This window comes from Pristis pectinata, chromosome 32 (assembly GCF_009764475.1).
Source record: "Pristis pectinata isolate sPriPec2 chromosome 32, sPriPec2.1.pri, whole genome shotgun sequence".
Lineage (NCBI taxonomy): Eukaryota > Metazoa > Chordata > Chondrichthyes > Rhinopristiformes > Pristidae > Pristis > Pristis pectinata.
In genome coordinates, this window is record NC_067436.1 from 19,693,159 (window position 1) to 19,711,983 (window position 18,825).

Below are 18,825 nucleotides of genomic sequence, written 5' to 3' on the forward strand. Positions count from 1 at the left end.
TCAGTTTTATGTCCCCATGAGAAAAGTCATTCCACGTTCAGTTAAAGCAGTATTTCCTATATGCAAGGAAAGGTGCTGCATCGTACTACTTACAGATATCCAAGTCCAAGCATCTGTACCGGGCTTCCACAATAGCTCAATTCAGGTGCTCCTGAGAGGAGTAGTGAAGCACAAATATGCCTAATGTTTAACCAACTCATCTGTCAGAATGATTGGTATGTCCAAAACCACTGGACCGCTCTGTAATTTTTTTCTTCTCCATAAATCAACTTAAAATCTTCGTCTTGGTTTTTATACATGGCTAAAGGAAGTATTTTGGTTGAACACTGATGTGCTATAAAAGGAAGAGTTTTTGCATCACTAGCACAAATTTATATTGAGATTTTGCTGTCATCAAAGAAAGGCCAGAATTTCCTTTTTATCTCCTTCTCTAAGAAATGTTTCCAGATGGGAGTGGGAATCTTCTCGGATTGGCATGAAGACATAGAAATCAAAGCAAGCTTCTTGTATCTTTCAAGCAATCTCTGTAAGATTTATTCTTAAATAGTTTGTTAGCTGTGGCCTATTGGCAGTGATTCTAGGACACGTCTTGATTGTTCAAGAAATCGGCAAATATTTATTTTCTTGACTGACTTCCGTAACACAACTTTGACTGGACTTAGAATCAGACCACAGGCTTTCTTTCATGGGGAATTGATTTAATTGCCCTCCCTCATCCTTTTTCATTATACAACTCCTCACCTCTTGTTTGTTGCATGCTTGATGTGGTTTAAAATTTGATGTTGGATAACACAACTTGATCTGTCATATCATCTTTGCAATTTTGGCAGTACTCTTGGCTTCATACTTTATAGTCCTTCATGTGGGTTTTCAATTGAAAAATTAATTTCCTCTTCTAATTTTCCCAATTCCTTTTTGAAATAATTCCCTGAGGATTCTACACACAAGTGGATGTTTTTTACATGTTTTTTTTCTGTCATTCATCACATGGCCTTGCAATAGTCATGTTAGTTATTGTCACTGAGTTTCTCATGATTCTCTCCATATTCTGTCATTTCCTGTACCTTGTAACTGTTCTTACTGAGCTGCAGTTAAAAGCAGGACACTTAAAATACTCAGCAGGTCAGACAGCATCAGCAGAGAGAGAAAAACAGCTGACATTTCACATAATTAACCAGATGAAGCACCAACTCTGTTTCAGCTTGCACAGATGCTGTGTAACCTGTGGAGTACTTCTGGTACTCTCTGGGTTTATATTAGACGTCCAGCATCTGCAGTGTTTTGCTACTAATCAAACATAATCAAAGGCCCCACCCACCCTGGATGTTCTCTCTTCTCCCCTCTCCCATTGGACTGAAGATACAAAAGCCTGAAAACACATACCACCAGGCTCAAAGACAGCTTCTATCCTGCTGTTATAAGACTATTAAACGGTTGCCTAGTACGATAAGGTGGATTCTTGACCTCACAATCTACCTTGTCATGGCCTTGTACCGTATTGTCTGCCTGTACTTCACTTTCTCTGCAGCTGTTGCACTTCATTCCGCCTTCTGTTCTTGTTTTTTCTTGTACCACCTCAATACACTGCGTAATGAAATGATCTGTATGGATGGCATGCAAAACAAAATTTTTCATTGTACCTTAGTACATGTGACAATAATAATTTTGACAATTTACCAATTTTATTTACCAATTTACTCTGAGTGTAGTAGTTTTGCATCTTCCATGCACGGATCCACATCCTTAAATTTTTTGTAACTTTTTTTTCTCGTGTCAAACCATCTTCCTAGAACTTTATTCATAATTACATTGCTTGCCTCTCTGTGTTCTGGCATCTTTTCGTATTCCTCGTAAATGAAACTTTAGTTAGGTATGTCTTCGCTTTTCAATATTTTCATAGGTGGGGGGGGGAGGGGGGTGGAAATTAACAGCAGGCAACTGAGGTAACCAGATTTCAGCTTTATTCTAATATAGAAATATATTCATAGGTTTAAGTATTCTCAGGACATCTGAATGTTAAAGTTGGGGTAGTCTAGCATAAAATTCGATGCATACAATGAGATGATAAGTGATTTAAGTGTCACGTTGGGAAGACTGTAGGTACAGAGGTGGAAAGCATCTTTTTTTTGTGGGGGGATAGCAAGAGCAGTCTAGGAAAGAAGATGAACCGATAGGGCAACCTAAAGGAGGCCATTTGGGAAGTTCAGCTCTTAAACATGTCACAAAGAAGTTTTTCCATGGGAGTGTTGCCGATGGTCCTGTGAAAGAACAAAAGTTCAATTCGTTCTGCTGAGACAAAGCGGAGTGAAGGCAGGAGCAGAAGCAGCTTTCCAAATCTGAGGAGAAAGATGACAAAAATAAATCCAGGCAACTGACATCCTCCTCCCCACCCCCCCCAATTTGAGGGCAAAATCTCTTGCAAATATAACTCTAAATAGACTTGTCAATCAACAAAGTGAATCGAGAGAACATGCTTTGAAATAGTGTCTTATAATGGGTGAGAAGTACTCAGAACACTTTCCATTTAATGAATAATGTTGTGCAATTAGTATTGTTAGGCAACTTTCATAGTCATTTTATCAACAAGAACATTGTGGTGTTGAGTCAGGCACTCCCTGATTCTCTTTGTTTTTGTTTAAAAGCCACAGTATCTTAACTGTTCACCTCAGAAAACTGTTACAGCCTGAGTTTAATATTTCATTTGTAGGGATGTAAAATTAGAGTACCTGTTAGTATGGTTGAACTGTATAATGTGTCAGTCAAGCTACACCATGAGTATTTGAACACATTTAGTTATGGAGGCAGGGGTGTTTTCACTTTGAAAGCCATTCAGCTTAGTGTTGTGTGATTTATATATCAGTAAACATGAGGAAAACTGAATAATTCAATAATATGAAATATTGAGAGGGTACTTTATGCAGTTATTATAGAGTAGCTATCAATATTGAAAAGTAGAGGGAGAACATTACTTCAGGCCAGTAAATGACAATAGGATAATATACAGATTCAAACTGATTTTAAGAATTTGTGGCAGCAGCACACAGAATGGATGTTTGTGTTTTCTTGCTGGAAATCTGAAATAAAAAGATATGAAACATAATTTTCATGAAATATTAATCCGTTTCTCACTCCACAGATGCTGTCTGACCCACTGAAAACTTTAGTGTTTTTTTTGTTTAATTTCAGATTTCATGCACCTGCAGTATTTTGTTTCTCATAATACATGGATGAAACTGATTGGTGTAGTGAATTTCTCCATCTGCGTTGGTATTAGAACCGTAACTACTTGTAGCACAGAAAATGCTGACTCTGCCCACCAAACCATTGTCATTTCAAAATATCTACTCATTTAATCCCATTCCACTGTTCTTCCCAGATTGTCTTGCAATGTTTTTCCTTTGAAAGTATACTGTACATATTTGTCTTACCTTTTGATAGTTGGTACAGATCTTATCTTCTGGCTAGGTTTCCATAAACCCATTGTGAGTAAAAAGAAAGCTTCCTCGTGCTTTGCCTCTTTTACCTTAACTCTGTGACCACTGATTACTGTTTGTTTTGTTACCAACCCTTCCATCAGTGAAATAATTTGTTCTATTCAAACCCCTTAATATTTCAACATTGCAGTTAAATCTGCCCTTCGCCTTCCCTGCTCTCAGGTGAACAATCCTAGCTGCTGAAACCTCTCATCCCTGGCATAACTCTGGTAAATCTCTCCTGTGCCTTTTGATAATGTTTTGACATCCTCCTTGAATATAACACTCAGAATTGGATACAGTATTCTGCATGACGCAAAACCAGTTGATTTACCTTGCACTAAATGTCTAACATTGGGAGTTCAATTGTGTGATTGTACAAGGATCAATAATGTTCTAAGAATGAACAACTAATCATCATGCCAACCACTTCGAAGGATGGAGCTTTTTGCTATCAAAGAAGTTCAAAATGGGTGCTGAAAGTGGGGAGGCTTTAAAACACTAGATTAAAAATGTATCAAAATAGGAAGGAAATTCATGTTGAAGGCTTTTAAGGATAGAGTGACAATGGAATAAGCCTGAAATGGGAAGTTGCCACTTTGAGGACATTAATTCCTTACATGTTATGATGTTTGTGCTTAGTGTATTAATTTGTGTTGGGAGGATGACTGACATTCTTTCTAGGAGAAGGGCGTATGGATAAGTACATGGATAGGAGGAGTTTATGGGCCAAATCTAGACAAATGGGACGAGCTTGGTGGACACCATGGTCAGCATGGACGAGTTGGCCCAAAGGGCCTGTTTCCATGCTGTATGGATATGAATCTACGACAATGAAAGGTTTGGATAATGGAAATTAATGAAAGCCATTGCCCTTCAGTATCTACCAGATCTTGCAAAAGACCTGTTATGTACAGTTATATTTCTAACTGTTGGCAGTTAGAGCTTGCTTAATTATTGTAGAAAATAGTAAAGTTTCTAAAATTTAGTCACAGTCTTTTTTTCTTTGCTTTCCATAGGAGTTAACATTATTCGTGATTGAAGAAGGACAAGGTTGTGATGTCTTAACGTTAGGGTGAGCACTAATGAAAGGCCTTTTACCACTTTTATTTTGTTTCGTAACTAGTGCTTGTGGAGTGTAATAAGCCATTTCATGTTTATATCTGAAACTGACATAGTTTGATATGAGAAAGTGACCTGGAAGAAACATTTGTTACTCAGCAATGGTCTTGCCTTGAAATCCACATCTCCTTACCTGACTGGCTGGATTGGGTAGTGTGTCCGACTGTGCTGACCCAACATCACTTGTGACTGATCCTGCAGATTCTCAACCTGCTCAGGGTCCTTCAAACCTCGTGTTTCTGAAGCAGAGCACAGGTTTAGTAATTGCCTATTTCACTGCTGCAGCAGATTATTAAGATTCCATTAAAAGTACATTTATATCTCCCATCCTCATTCTGACACAGTGGTAATGGTGATTTGCACGTGCAGGGGAGATCTCTAATCCCTTTTCTCGTTGAATTACCCGATGTCAGTCTAGGAGAGGAACTGGGTGATGCGTTTAGTTTTGGCATAGGGATAGGAAAAATGTCAGGTTTGAAGCTATTCAGTAAGCTCTCCTGGATGTGCATTTGTGAGCATCAGCTTAGGACTTGTTTTGGACCTGATCGCTGTCAGGGAGGATGTGTTACAAATTAGTCAGTAACCACAGACTTGAATTGAGTCAGTACCTTCAGGAGAGGAGTGGGAGAAATTTAATGAAGAATGACAAGAAAACTAATGGCTTTTCCAATTTAATTGTGCCAGCCTCCAGCTGATCTGTGCCACAAATCTTGCTGAAGGCATCTGTGCAACAAGGGCATTACCAAAGGTTTGAAATAATCTGCACCTGGCAAAAAAAAATGCAGTGCATTATAAAAGAATGGGAACATTTACCATTCATATAAATGACCAGTGAGTAATTGATGTCTCACCTCAGAAATGCAATCCAGAATGTTGTGAACCTCCAGATTTCATTCTTCCAAACTACATAATATTTAAGTGCCTAAAAATCAACCATTAAATTGATTTGGCATAAGTCTATACTAAGTTAGTGTGTCTCAGTATCTTTCTTGTGTTCTAATTACTACAGCATTCTCTGTCCCTCAGTCATTCAGGGTCAGTTTTTTCTGGTGATCTACTCAGTTAAGAAGTCTCTGTGTCCTCCTGGAACAGCACTTTGCATTACCACTGAATGAAGGGTGGAAGAACCAAGGGGGAATGCAACTCACCTGGTTTAAACAGCACCACAGCCTTCAGGCAGGCAACTCTGTAGGATCCACAACAAGGGCCTTGAACCGGCTTATGGTCTCCTGCAGAATGCGAACATCGCCATGGGTGGAGCTGCTCTTTCCTTGAGGGCTGTGAGAGAGTTCAGGTAATGATAACAAAGGGCAGCCCTCCAGGGGCATGGACCACTGGATAGCACAGAGCAGGAAGAGTTCATTCCAGGCTTCCTCCAGCAAGATTACCTACAAAATAAAAGGCTTCAGTTAATGGAGAGGGATAATCAGTGGACAATCCCTCAGTACCTCTGTGGTCAGAATAGCTCTGAGTCTTCCTATCCTGTTGCTCTGCAGCTCTTGCTTGTCAAATGAAAGTAATTAATGTGACTGGAAGTGTCTCATTAATTGCTCATTTTTAGTTGTCTGGAGGCTGTGAAGAGTTTACTATATTCATCTCCATATAAGATTTCTTTGTTAGTCACATGTACATCAAAACACAGTGAAATGCATCTTTTTGCATAGAGTGTTCTGGGGGAAGCCCGCAAGTGTTGCCATGCTTCCAGCGCCAACATAGCATGCCCACAACTTCCTAACCTGTACGTCTTTGGAATGTGGGAGGAAACCGGAGCACCCGGAGGAAACCCACGCAGACACGGGGAGAACTTAGAAACTCCTTACAGACAGCGGCTGGGATTGAACCCGGGTCGCTGGCGCTGTAATAGTGCTACACTACAGTGCCTGCACCCTTCCCCACAATCACTTTCCTTCCTACAGCTTACCTGAACTTCAATCAAGACTCGTTGCACAATCTCTCACCTACCTCACTGTTCCCGAACTTGTTGCACAAATCTGAACTCCCTTGGTACTTTTATAATCCAAGCATTGCACCACCTAAAGACAACATTGTCCACCTATGTAAACTGTTCACCAGTCCCTGCCTCTCTTTAAAACCTTGCTGCTGACTGGTTCCTGTTGGACTGACCTCTTGATTTCGGTGATTCAACTGCACATCACAGAAATAAAAAAATGAATCAGATGAGATTGCATCACTTGAAATCTGCATAGAAATAGCTTCTGGCACAAAGAGTCTTGCCAACAAAATAGACTTCACAAGCCTACATCCATGCTGAACAGCAAAAATCACATGCAAAAGACAGAGCTAAGCAATTTCACAGCCAACGGATCTTGTTGAAACTCTGCAGTCCTAACACTTCTAGTAATCTACGGTAGAGGCAATTAAACAAAAAGGGAAAAGAAGAATCCAAGAATATCCCCATCCCCAGTCTCAGTGGTGGTGGAGCCCAGCACCAGCATGTGACAGCTGAAGCATTCACAACTACCTTCAACCAGAAGTGCTGAATAATTGATTAATCTCAGTTTCCTGCTAAAATCCCCACCATCACAGAAGCCAGTACTGAACTAATTCTATTCATTCCATGTGAAATGATGGCATCTGAGAGCACTGGATACAGCAAAGAATAGGGGACCAGACGATATCCCATGTGCTCCAGAATTAGCTATGCCTTTAGTTAAGCTGTTCAGTGCATTTATAGGACTGGCATCAAAATTGTCAAAGTATTTCCTCTTCACAAAAAGCAGAGTAATCACCTCACAATCAATCCAATCCCAATCATCAGCGAAGTGATGGAAGGTGTTATAGTGCCTTCAAGTAACACCTTCTCTCCAGTTACCTGCTCACTGATGCCCAGTGGAGGTTCCTCAAGCACCACTCAGCATCCAGACCTCAGCACAGTTTTGGTCCGTGGCTGCAAGAGCAGATCTGAGGCTGAGTTTCCTGCAACAGCTGATTCATCACCTGATGTTGATTAAAGAGCTGAATTTCAGGGGTGAAGTGCGAGTGTCTGCCCTTGACATTGAGGTAGCATTTGAATCTGTACAATATCAAGAGGCTCTGGCAAAACTGAAGACAGTGGGCATCAGTGGGAAAACAATTGCAATCATACCTTGCTTAAGGGATGAGTGTGATTGTTTGCAATCAATCAACCCAGCCCCAGGACAGCACTGCAGGAGTTCTTCACTGTAGGCTCCTTGGTTCAACTACGTTTAGCCCCTTCCATCATAAGATCAGAATTGGGGATTTTGCTGATGATTACCTGGTTCAATCCATTCACAACTCTTCAGCAATAAAGCAGACCATGTCAATATTCAGGTAGGACTGATAAGTGGCAAGTAATATTTGTGCCACAAAAATGACAGGCAATGCCTATCTCCAATCAGAGTTGGTCTAACCACCTACCCTTTACATTCAACATTCACTCATCTCAAGTATCCTGGGAATCACCATTGACCAGAAGCTTAAATGGACCTGCCACATGGATACAAAAGAATCAGAATCAAGTTTACTATCACTGACTTATATGATGTGAAATCTGTTGCTTTGCAGCAGCAATACAGTGCAAAGACATAAAAATTACTCTAAATTACAAAATAAATCAAAATTGAGTTTGGGTATCCTGGTGGATGATTCACCTCCTGTCACCCTAAAGCCTTTCCACCATCTCAAAGGCACAATTCAGGTTGAATGCAGCTCCAACAATTCTTGAAAAACTCTCGGACAAAGTAGCCCACTTGATTGGCACTCCATCAACAACCCTCCAGATCTCACACCAGCATGAGTTGGAATTGTGTTGTTGGTCCTCTGCCATTGTTGGGTCTAAATCCTGGAACTTCCTACCCAATAGCACTGTGTTGTACCTTCACCAGAAGGAATGCACCATTTCAAGAACATAGAACATTACAATATTGGACAGGTCATTCGGCCCACTATGTTGTGCCGACTTTGATGCCAATTTATGCTAAATGTCCTCCTCCAGTGTGTCATGCATATCCCTCCATTCCCTTCATATTCAAGTGTCAAAGATGGTTCATCACCACCTTTTCAAGGGCTATTAGGGGATGGACAATAACTGCTGGCCTTGCCAGTGACTCCCAAATCTTGGAAAAAATTGAATAAAAAGAACAGTGATCTGTCACCAATCTAACACCAATTGTAATGTCCTGAAAATGCACCCTACATATTATTAAAATAGACCATTTTTGGTTTTATTTCCCCAACACCAAACCACCAGCATTTTACAGACATACCTGGTCTCTGAAGGGCAGGTTGGAGAACACTGGAAGGTTCTTGGCCCATTTAACTGCCATGAAGAGCAATCTGGCTGAAGCTTCATACACACTTTCGGGACTGCTGGGTGGGTAGGTGGACATCTGATACTCGGTGGATGTCCTCTCGGGCTCATTACTCATCACATCAATGTTCTCGTCCACTGCAAGTCCAACATACAACAGTGAAATGTTAACCAACTCTCTCTCTTCACATGCCTGTGCCTTTCACGTTGCCAATAAGAACCAATACAATAATTTTCAATGGCAGCTCAATGGGATCTTCCTTGCTAACCCTATTCAATGAAAGCAGTCCTATCATGGAAGATATGCTTCCATATCCTTGCATTTTTGCCTCTTTATTGATGCAGAATCCATTAATCTCACCCATGGAAGATATTGAGCTGCATTAGCTCGTGGGCAAGAGAGTGGTTAAAGGTTCTCACTCCTGATCCTTTCTGTAAAGTGTGTGTGTACAGGATTTGGCTCGCTTTCTTTTGTGAGCAGTTCCTGTTACACACTCTTTAGGCTCACACCCGAGAAGGCCAGTTTTGGCAGGTCTGAAGGCCAAGGGAAGAACAGAAGGGTGTAAAATGGAAGATAAAAACCTTTCTATCTATCAGTCCTAATTTTTACAGAAATAAAAGTCAAATGTTGTAGATCCTCGGCAGACCAGGTAAGATCTGTGGATAGAGGAACAGTTGGCGTTTCAGGTTGATGATATTTTCATCAGAACTGGATTAATGTGTTAATCCCTTGAGTGATTGTAGGGCAAGTAAGCAAATTTTGGGATGATTAAAACCAAGCAACTGACCATCCTCAGGTTCCAGCTTGGCGCAGGTCTCTGCGGTCATCAGGCTAGCCATGAACCTGTGGTTGTTTTGTGGGCTGATGGTCCTCTGACTGGTGCTAACATTGGAGGAGATTGGTCTCTGTGTGGTAACAGATGACGAAGTAGTCTCTCTGGTTGTGGCAATGTGCTCCTTGTCAGGGTCAAGTTCGGCTGTGTCCACCCGCACTTGGGCAGTGCTTCGGGGCTGGCGTTCGTTCTGTACAGCTGGAGGAATAATTGACAGAGAGAGCAGAGCGAGAGTGAAGATGGGAATCAGGGAAACGAGTGCTATAAGAGAGGATGAAATCAAAAATAAAGCACAGAGTGTTTGCACAATTTCAGTGCTAAACCAGAAATGTTGAGCCATACATGCTCTCATACACTTTCCCAGAGACATTGACATTCACTCACCATCTTTATTCATACCAGCCTGCAAGCACTTTTTCAGTCTGCATGCTTGGCACTGATTCCGATGGGCTTTATCCACAGGACACATCCCTGTACCAGCCTGACATCTGAAAACAGAAAAGCAACAGGAGTCTCAGAAACAATCTCAGGAACTCTGAGATACTAGGTAGTGAAGAAAGCTATATCAGTGGCATCCAGGAAGATTGAACTTGGCAAGGATGTTAGATTGTGTTAGAGGAATCTGCATTTACTCTTATGTTTCCAGATGCAGAAAGTGTGAAAAATGGGAATGTTCTGGCCAGTTGTCTAGATTTAATGGCTTTTTATGATTTAATTCTATTCATCATTTATGATTAATACCAGGTTATTAGCTGAAATAATGACAATAAGTTCCACCTTTTCATTTCTTTCCATTGAGTAATATTAGCTTGACTGTAGCATTCCTGTCTCCGAGTTGAACTTTCAAGCCTCGCAGTAGAATTTAACTGCATAATTTTGTCTGTCACTTCAGTGTCAGAGGTGCTGTCACATAAATTAAATGTTAAACTCAGACTTTATAATGTATGTACAGAATTTAAAGTGTCAATATAAAGAGCAGGAGATTTTACTAATCTCCTGACCAATGGTTATCCCTCATCCTTCATGAGAATTTGTTTTATCGTGTTATTAAATTAGTTGCTCCTTTTCAATAAAACAATAGCACCACTTCTTCAAAATATAATCAGTGGGCCGTCTTGAAGAATGAGCTGTTTTCTATAAATACATGTTTGTTCTTTTCCAGAGATTTGTATTTCATTTATTTACCCACCCCTCTAATTTTCTCTTCTCCTTTCCTGAAATTACTTGAATACAGGTTTAAGAATTGCTAACCCTTCTGATTTTATTGATAGTTTGTTGCTCCTGTGGTGTTATTAAATACACAATCCCATAATCATATGAATCTTGAGCCTATTTTCTTTCTCTTTGCCTGCTTCTCCACCCTTCCCCATCTCAACTTCTCAACTTCTCTCTCTGAATTGAAAGAAAAATGAGCAAAATCAATAATCCATTAGGAGGACATAAATACTTGGCAACATCAGTCTCTGATATCCAAGCAAAAAGTCCTTACCAGCAAGTCACGGGTGTTTTTCCCAGGCCAGAGGACCCTGCTGCTAACCCTGAACCCTTCCTCACTTCTCATTACATTATTGGTATTGGTTTATTATTGTCTTGTACTGAGGTACAGTGAAAAACTTGTCTTGCTTACTGTTCATACAGATCAATTCCTTACACAGTGCATTAAGGTAGTACAGGGTAAAACAATACAAAATGCAGAATAACAAGTGTAACAGCTACAGAGAAAGTGCAGTACAGGTAGACAATAAGGTGCAAGGTCATAATGAGGTAGATTGTGAGGTTAAGAGTCCATTTTATCGTACTAGAGAATGATTTAATCATCTTATAACAGTGGGATAGAAGCTTGAGCCTGGTGGTACGTGCTTTCAGGCTTTTTTATCTTCTGCCCGATGGGAGAGGGGAGAAGAGTGAATCACATCACCAGCAGCTTCCACCTTCCATCTGGAACAATGACCCATGCCCGATGTGAACTACAAGGAATTGTTTGTTGTAATTGTACTTGGGAAGGAGCCAGTGAAAGTAATAATATAATTCAGGGGGTCTTGATTAATTTTATGCATCTCATAATGAGAAAGATCAATTGATCCATTCCATCAATCCCATAGTATTGAATGCATAATACCATTCCCTTTCCAGAATGTAGAATTTCTGTTCCAGATGTTATGTATGTCCCTTGACACATAAAAAAACAAACAGCTGGAGGGACATAGCGAGTCAAGCAGCATCTGTGGAGGGAAATGGACAGTTGACATTTCGGGTTGAGGCCTTCATCTGGACTGTCTATTTCCCTCCACAGATGCTGCTTGACTTGCTCTGTTCCTCCAGCAGCTTGTTTTTTGCTCCAGACTCCAGAATTGGCTTGACATCAGTTTGTTATGTTTTCAGTTCTCGGCATCTGCATGTTGTCTAAATTCAAATATACAGTGCTGGGAGCACCCTCCCACATCCTTTTATTTATACTTTGTATTTAGACTATTTAGGATGAAACATTAATTAACAACTCCAAAGTTGCAAAGTATTCTTTCTTGACAAGTTAGGTAGTGAGTTTGAAGAATTAACACAGTAACTCATGATCTAATGCTGCAATACTGGTAACTGCAGCAGTAAGTGTGTGACATTTTACCTGTAAATGAGTTTTCTTCTGACGCTCCTCTTGAAGAACCCACTGCAGCCGTTACAAGCGTAGATGCCATAGTGCTTACCACTGCTGGTGTCCCCACACACCTTACACATGAGCACAGGGCTGAGAGACTTGCCTGGACTTGGACTCTTTACTAAAGCAAGTACATAAGGGAAAAAACAAGCAAATAAAAGGGTTTGGTACTGACCCTGACCATACAAGTAGAGCAAAGGAGTCATATTTTGTCTTGACTCATCACTGAATAGCTGAGTTCACCTCTGTAGCAAGAGTAGTTTTAATTCCTCTTCGAAGTTTGGCTTTATTCATCATTGAGGTTTGGACTTACCTTATCTGAAGATAAATGGGAATAACACAATATCAAACATGTAGATTGTTATAGTAAGGTGAAAGAAGTAACAACAGTGCCCCTAAGAGCAGTCAAAGATAAAGGTACGTTTCTGAGTCTCAAAGGTGATTCTTGCTGTGATCCAAAACTTAGCTTGAACTCTGAGAGTGTAGCTGAAGGGCTTCTTGGAGTCTCCTTTTCAGTTACATTAAACAGGAAACTTGCTGTAACACCAAGAATTATGCCCCAAAGCCAGTCTCAAAACACACAGCATATTACTGCAAACAGTCAACATCCATATTTATACTATCAATACATAGATAATGAGCCATGGTAACCAATAAATGAATTCTCTAATTCTATATTCATACCATAAATAGGTATAATTAAATGCAGTATTTTGTTGTTCAAACTGAAATTTCAATAATATTTGTAATATTTTATGATTAAAATTGTTTTCCAATGCAGATGCAATTAAGTAGGTTGCAATTTTCTGAAAGGGGTGTCAGTTTATTACATAAAGTTTTGAGATTGACAACCTATAGCTCACTTACACTTAATTAAAGTTTAGGTGCAGGAATGTGCTGAAATATTCATACTCATTTGTTGTGCCTTAACCAAAGTGCCTGTTCCTCACTCTACTTAACGCTAATTGAGCCCTGCACCTGCTGTAATTGTATTTCAAATAACTGGAGCACTGTAACCGAATTTGGTGAATCTTGATCTCAATCCCTCTTGACGTGTCTCTTTCTCTCTTTTCCCCCCCTTCAAAAGCATATTTTTCTCAGCCTATCATTGTCTTTTACCTATGTTTTCTCATTGATTTTTTGACTTTTTTTTAAACCTTCTGTCTTCTTCGTTTCTGGCTGGCTGCCCTCTTCATCCTCATGGCTTTCTACCTACTTGCCAGTCCTTGCTGATTACGCTTTTCTCATTTCTATGGCTATCCTTGTTCTCCAGCTCTCATACCTAGTTTTTCTAGTTCCCTCTGACCCATTCCTATTATCTTCTAATTTGCACTCTCTCCTTCACTCTTGCATTCTCTCATACACAGACACGTTCTTTTACATACCTGCCTGGCTGTCCTCCAACTCTGGGCTGACTGATAATTCTGTTGGGGAGCTGCTCATTCTACTCAGAGGAAGATCTGGCCCCCTGAGTACAAAATTTCTTGCACCTTGGGCTGGGAGCAACTGATCAGTTGAAGCAGAAATCCCAAATGGAGGATTTTTCCAACCTTTGAAATAAAGGGAAAATCCAACTCTTTAGAAGAAGGTAAAATGCAAAATTTAATATTGCCGTATGTCTGCCTCTGCCTCACTCCTCTGATTTATCACTGCAAGCCTCAAACTGTTGTGTGTCTGAGGAGTCGATGTGTGAATGAGCCTTGCTGGTTTCCCTCTGCTCCTCAAACCCGCAGAGCAGATTAGCCTCTAACACTAAGTAGATGCCTATTTGTCAGTCTCTTAATCTTTACTGTCCATTGCAAAGGTGGATCAATCAGTCAGCAAACAAAGAATTTAAATACTGAAACCTCCTTAGAACAATAACTTTAAACTCAGCTGTAGTACTACCTGCCTTTCCTTCCAATACTGTGTAAAAAAAAACTTGCATCGAAGTGCTTATTACATCTTAATGCATCTTTTTCTATAGAATGATGGCTAGATTATGTGTGTCAGTTCTAAAGACGTGAATTATACTGTTTGCTAGCATTAGCAGAGTATTTCCCTGTGAGTTTATGCTTAATTTCCTGATGTAAATTTGATCTATTTGATTGCTCATGGGTATAATAGGCCACTATTTGCTTGGATGCTCAGGTGCCTATTAGCTTTGCCTTTCCTTTTGAAGAGGAACAGGCATTTCAATTATACAAACAATTGAATTTTTAATCACTGTGTTGCATTCACACTAAATTCATTTCATTCTCAGGCTGTAAGAGCAGTCCATGAATTATGAAGCAGGCAAAGAATAAATGGCATCATTCTCTGCTAATTATTATCTCTCCTGAATAGAACTCCACCAGGGGTGTGATCTTTTGACAGCTGGATAGAGAGGATCAACAATTGCCACAGTACAATAGGAGCCAATAGGGTTTCAAACTGTATCTTAAATTAACATTGTTAGTGAGTTGTACATTAAAATTTAATACATTTTTTAGGAGGTTTAAAGAAAGTACCTGCTTTGTGTCTCTGGCATATCTGCCTCTTTTGTTCTGCTATCCTCTATGTCCTCTTCTTTCTTTGCATGTTTGTGTCCCTCTCTGGTTCTTTTTCACCTCCTCTTCCTCTGTGTGTACTGCTCTCATGCAGGTACAGCAAACAATTAGGGAGGCAAATGGTTTGTTGCCCTTTATTGCAAAAGGATTGGAATACAAATGTTATAATGTTTTGCTGAGATTGTCCAGGGCTTCAATTTGATCTCATTTGGTCTACTGCGTTGGGGTGGTCTTGGTACCTAAAGGGGGATATCCAAAGCAGAGTGAATTCACTGGGTTGAATGGCAGGGCATGCTTGAGGGTCAGAGTGACCTTCTCCTGCTTTTTTGTCTTGTGTTCTTTTCATTCCTGGGATCATGGAGTTGTTTGGTGAGGAGAGATTGGGGAAGATCAGTTACAGTCACTGGAATTTAGAAGAACGGCATAGAAGATTCAGAGAGAGGCTGTTTCCTTCGGCTGCCTCTGGACCAATGGTTTCTGCCTCTCCCATATTTTCTGTCGTTGGTCTTTGCCTGCCTAGTTATCTTGCTGTCCTTTTCACTATCTGTTCCCAACTGTTTTTTTTCTTGTCATCTATTTGATCTTCATTTAGTTTTTCTCTTGTTTTCTAGATTTTCCAACTTTGGCCAGCTGGGGAGTCTCCATCATGCTCTCTGTTTCAATTAACTCTCTTTCTCTACTCCATTTCTTTCTGTCTTTATCTTCTCCCTATCTACCCATTTTTAACCATTTTGCTGCTGTCTCTTTTTCTGTCCTGACCCCAGTTTCTCCATCTCGACCTTCTGTTTTTTTATCTCTGCAAACCTTTCCTGGATTCAGCTTGTTGCCGTTCCTTCCGACTGTGTGCTGCTTGTTTTTCTCTCTGTCTGGTTACATCCATCTCAGTCTCTCCACATCGTTCCATTTCACCTTTAAATCTACTGCTGCCTAAAATCTCTATCCCACTCTTTTCTCTGCCCCACACCGCTTTGTTCTGTTGTCCCAATTCCTCTCGTATTTGATCTCACCTGATCATTACAGTCCTTCCACCTGTTTCGCAACCTCACTCCAATTTCTTTCATTAATTTCGCTACCTTAACACCACCTCGGAATATATTCCTTTCCCTCTCAATCTTGTACCAGTGTCATTCTGATTATTTTGTTTCTTATTTTGCATACGTGTAGGTTATGTATTAATTTAAGGTTATGTCAACTTATGCTTGTCCTCATGTCGTCTCATCATCTGTGCTGCTGCTGCGAAAAGCTAATTTTCATGGCATTTATACCTTGTGTATGTATGCCTAAGATAATAAACTTGAAAGTTGCTGGTGAATCTGCAAATGGAGGTATGTAGGGATGGTGGATATTTAATGCGTGATGATTCATTGGCCAATGGCTCTGTCTCTGTCACCTTTTGGAACAATAACTTCTTGTCTGGCAGCTCTCGGGGTCAAGAACAGCCTCCTTCAATTCTGGTTTTCTTATCCCTTTCTCTAAAGTTTCCTGGATTTCAATCTCTCAGTTTCCATTCCTAGCTTTCACTTTTTCCCTCCTACAACTCTGTCATCTCTCTTTCACTTCTTGATTTGCTTTTCCTTCTCTGCCTTTATCTCTCCCTTTCCAGAGTCCCCTTTCCTTGCAGTGATCTACACATTGTACACAGTAATAAACAAGATTAAAAAAGAGCACAAGCTACTGTATGAATTAAAGCTTATGATCTTAAACGGGTGTGCAGTATCAGAGAGACCGGGGGTTTATAGATACAAACCCATGAAGGTGGCAAGGCAGATCGAGAATGCTGTTAAAGTTTTAGGGGATTCTTGCTTTTATTAATAGTGAAGCAGATTTGCCAGACCTTTGTAATACATTGATTAGGGCTCAAGGAGGATGCTAATTTGTTGGTTAGAGTGCAGCAATTTATTAGATTTTCCAGGAATGGTGAATTTGAGTTATGTCCAGAGGTAGAGAAGCTGGAAATTTTCCTCTGTGGAGCAGAAAAATAAGGAATTTGATTGAGGAGTTCAAGATTGTGCATTATATATATAAAACCTCAGTAGTGCAGTTCATAGAGCCACTACCTCACAACTTCAGTGACCCAGGTTCAGTCCTGACTTCGGGGGCTGTCTGTGTGGAGCTTGCACATTCTTCCTGTGACCCTGCTGCTCCAGTTTCCCCACATCCCAAAGACGTGTGGGTTGGTAGGTTAATTAATCACTGTAATGCCCCTAGAGTGTAGCTGAGTGCTAGAATCTGGGACAGTTCTGGGGAGTGTTACAGGGAAAATTACTATGGGAATGGGAATGCTGTGTGAGCCAGCACAGATTTGATGGACCCAAATGACCTCCTTCCATCTCATAAGGAAACTACAGTAGAGGCAGCACAATCAGGATGGATCAAATGGCTTTCTTCTATGCTGTATTTGTCTATGATTTCCTAACTGCTTTTTCCCTGACTTGGATCCATTCCAATTCATCCACAGGGCTTGGCCCCTAATCAGTAGTTATCTATGGATTCACCTCCTTTGAAAAGATCCTCAGTAATAGAAAATAACCCTAAAGGTAAATCTTAGCTGAATGGAAAAACAAAACATCTGCCCTGAATTTTCTGAAAGAGGATCTCAGTGCCTGAAAGGTTAGAGGAGCAAACAATTGGCCAGGAGTCTTGGTGACCTCTGCTATAGATATTGACTGAGAACAGATTAAGTTGGTGGCTTCTGCAGTTAAATATTCTACAGACAGGCAATATCCAGGCTTACTATCAAGCTTGGCCACACAGGCACAGCACCTACTCAACCATGCAACAAGTTAGAATTCACAGAAGAGAAGGGGGGCAAACCAGGAGGAGAAGAAAATGCCTCTTAGAGTAATAAAAACAATTGGCATATGGATTAAGTGAGGCTCTCCAGATGATCCTTTCTCGAGACCTAGATTCACACCATATGTTAACAACACACTGTTCCCTGACAGAGTAATTAGTTGGTTGAAGTCATTGACTTTGTTTTTTTTCTGTCTTTCTTTCATAGTGGATTTAGCTTATTACAGTCTTAAGTTCAGATCAGGCTACTGTGTCACAAAAAGCGAGACACCAGTGAGTACCTACTTAGTGAACGTTAAGCATTGCCCTGTTTTGTTTACAAGAGATCATAAATATCTAACATGAGATTTTGGCAAGCAATCCTTTTTAAATTCATCTCTTGTTGCATTATTTTTAATCCCTTCTCACTTAAAGGCACTGATCTCTGCTGATACGCACAGGTTCTGGGGTGCTGACTCCTGTTGAGAAACAGTGACTCATGCTGCAATGTAGTGGCTTTTGCTGAAGGCACACTCTCTCTCTCCTTGAGATTATTATTGGGAAAGTTCTTCCCCTGGCAGTGTTGTAGGACGCAGCGACTGGGTCATGCAAGCTTCAGTTAGTGGGTCAGCAATGGCTTTGGAATACTCACTAGCACTTCTCATCCCTACTGTTTTGCCAAGTAAATTTCTTCAGTATTGGTAGTTGACATCCTATTCAGCCACAGAAGTTCACTCTGGATCTGCATAGTCATATCTTTGCCCATGGGTTTTCAGCAATTTGAGGTTCTGGCTGATTTTCCCAACTCAGAGGTGCTGAATACTTCACCATTCCCTACTCTAATCTCCTATTTAAAAGGTATTTGGACAGGGAAAATAAAGGTTTAGAGGGATATGGGACAAGGTCAGTTAGGCAACTTGGTCAGCACGGGTGAGTTGGGCCGAAGGATCTGTTTCTGTGCTGTGTGGCTCTATAGCACAAGTTTCAGGGATTAAACACAGGTCTGGTACTACCTTCTATTTATTTAATCTTTGTAAGTTGAGCATTAAATACAGTAGAAACAAAGTTAAATAAACAAGAGGTAACTTGTGTTTCATATTCCCAAGATCTCTCCCCTAACACCGTTCACTCACTCTCTTGTGCATAGTTCATTGTT

The 18,825-nt window shown here is 40.4% G+C and overlaps 1 protein-coding gene across 1 annotated transcript; it reads right to left on the reverse strand.

The window, feature by feature from the left end:
• Positions 1-2,043: 2,043 nt before the first annotated feature.
• Positions 2,044-13,812, reverse strand: nr2e3 (nuclear receptor subfamily 2, group E, member 3). The gene is given in 9 exon segments (XM_052042393.1): positions 2,044-2,336; positions 4,729-4,834; positions 5,744-5,779; positions 5,782-5,983; positions 8,843-9,024; positions 9,675-9,917; positions 10,104-10,207; positions 12,340-12,490; positions 13,755-13,812. Coding segments are annotated over 9 exon segments (1,215 nt in total). The 3' UTR covers positions 2,044-2,203.
• Between the last annotated feature and the right edge of the window lie 5,013 nt (positions 13,813-18,825).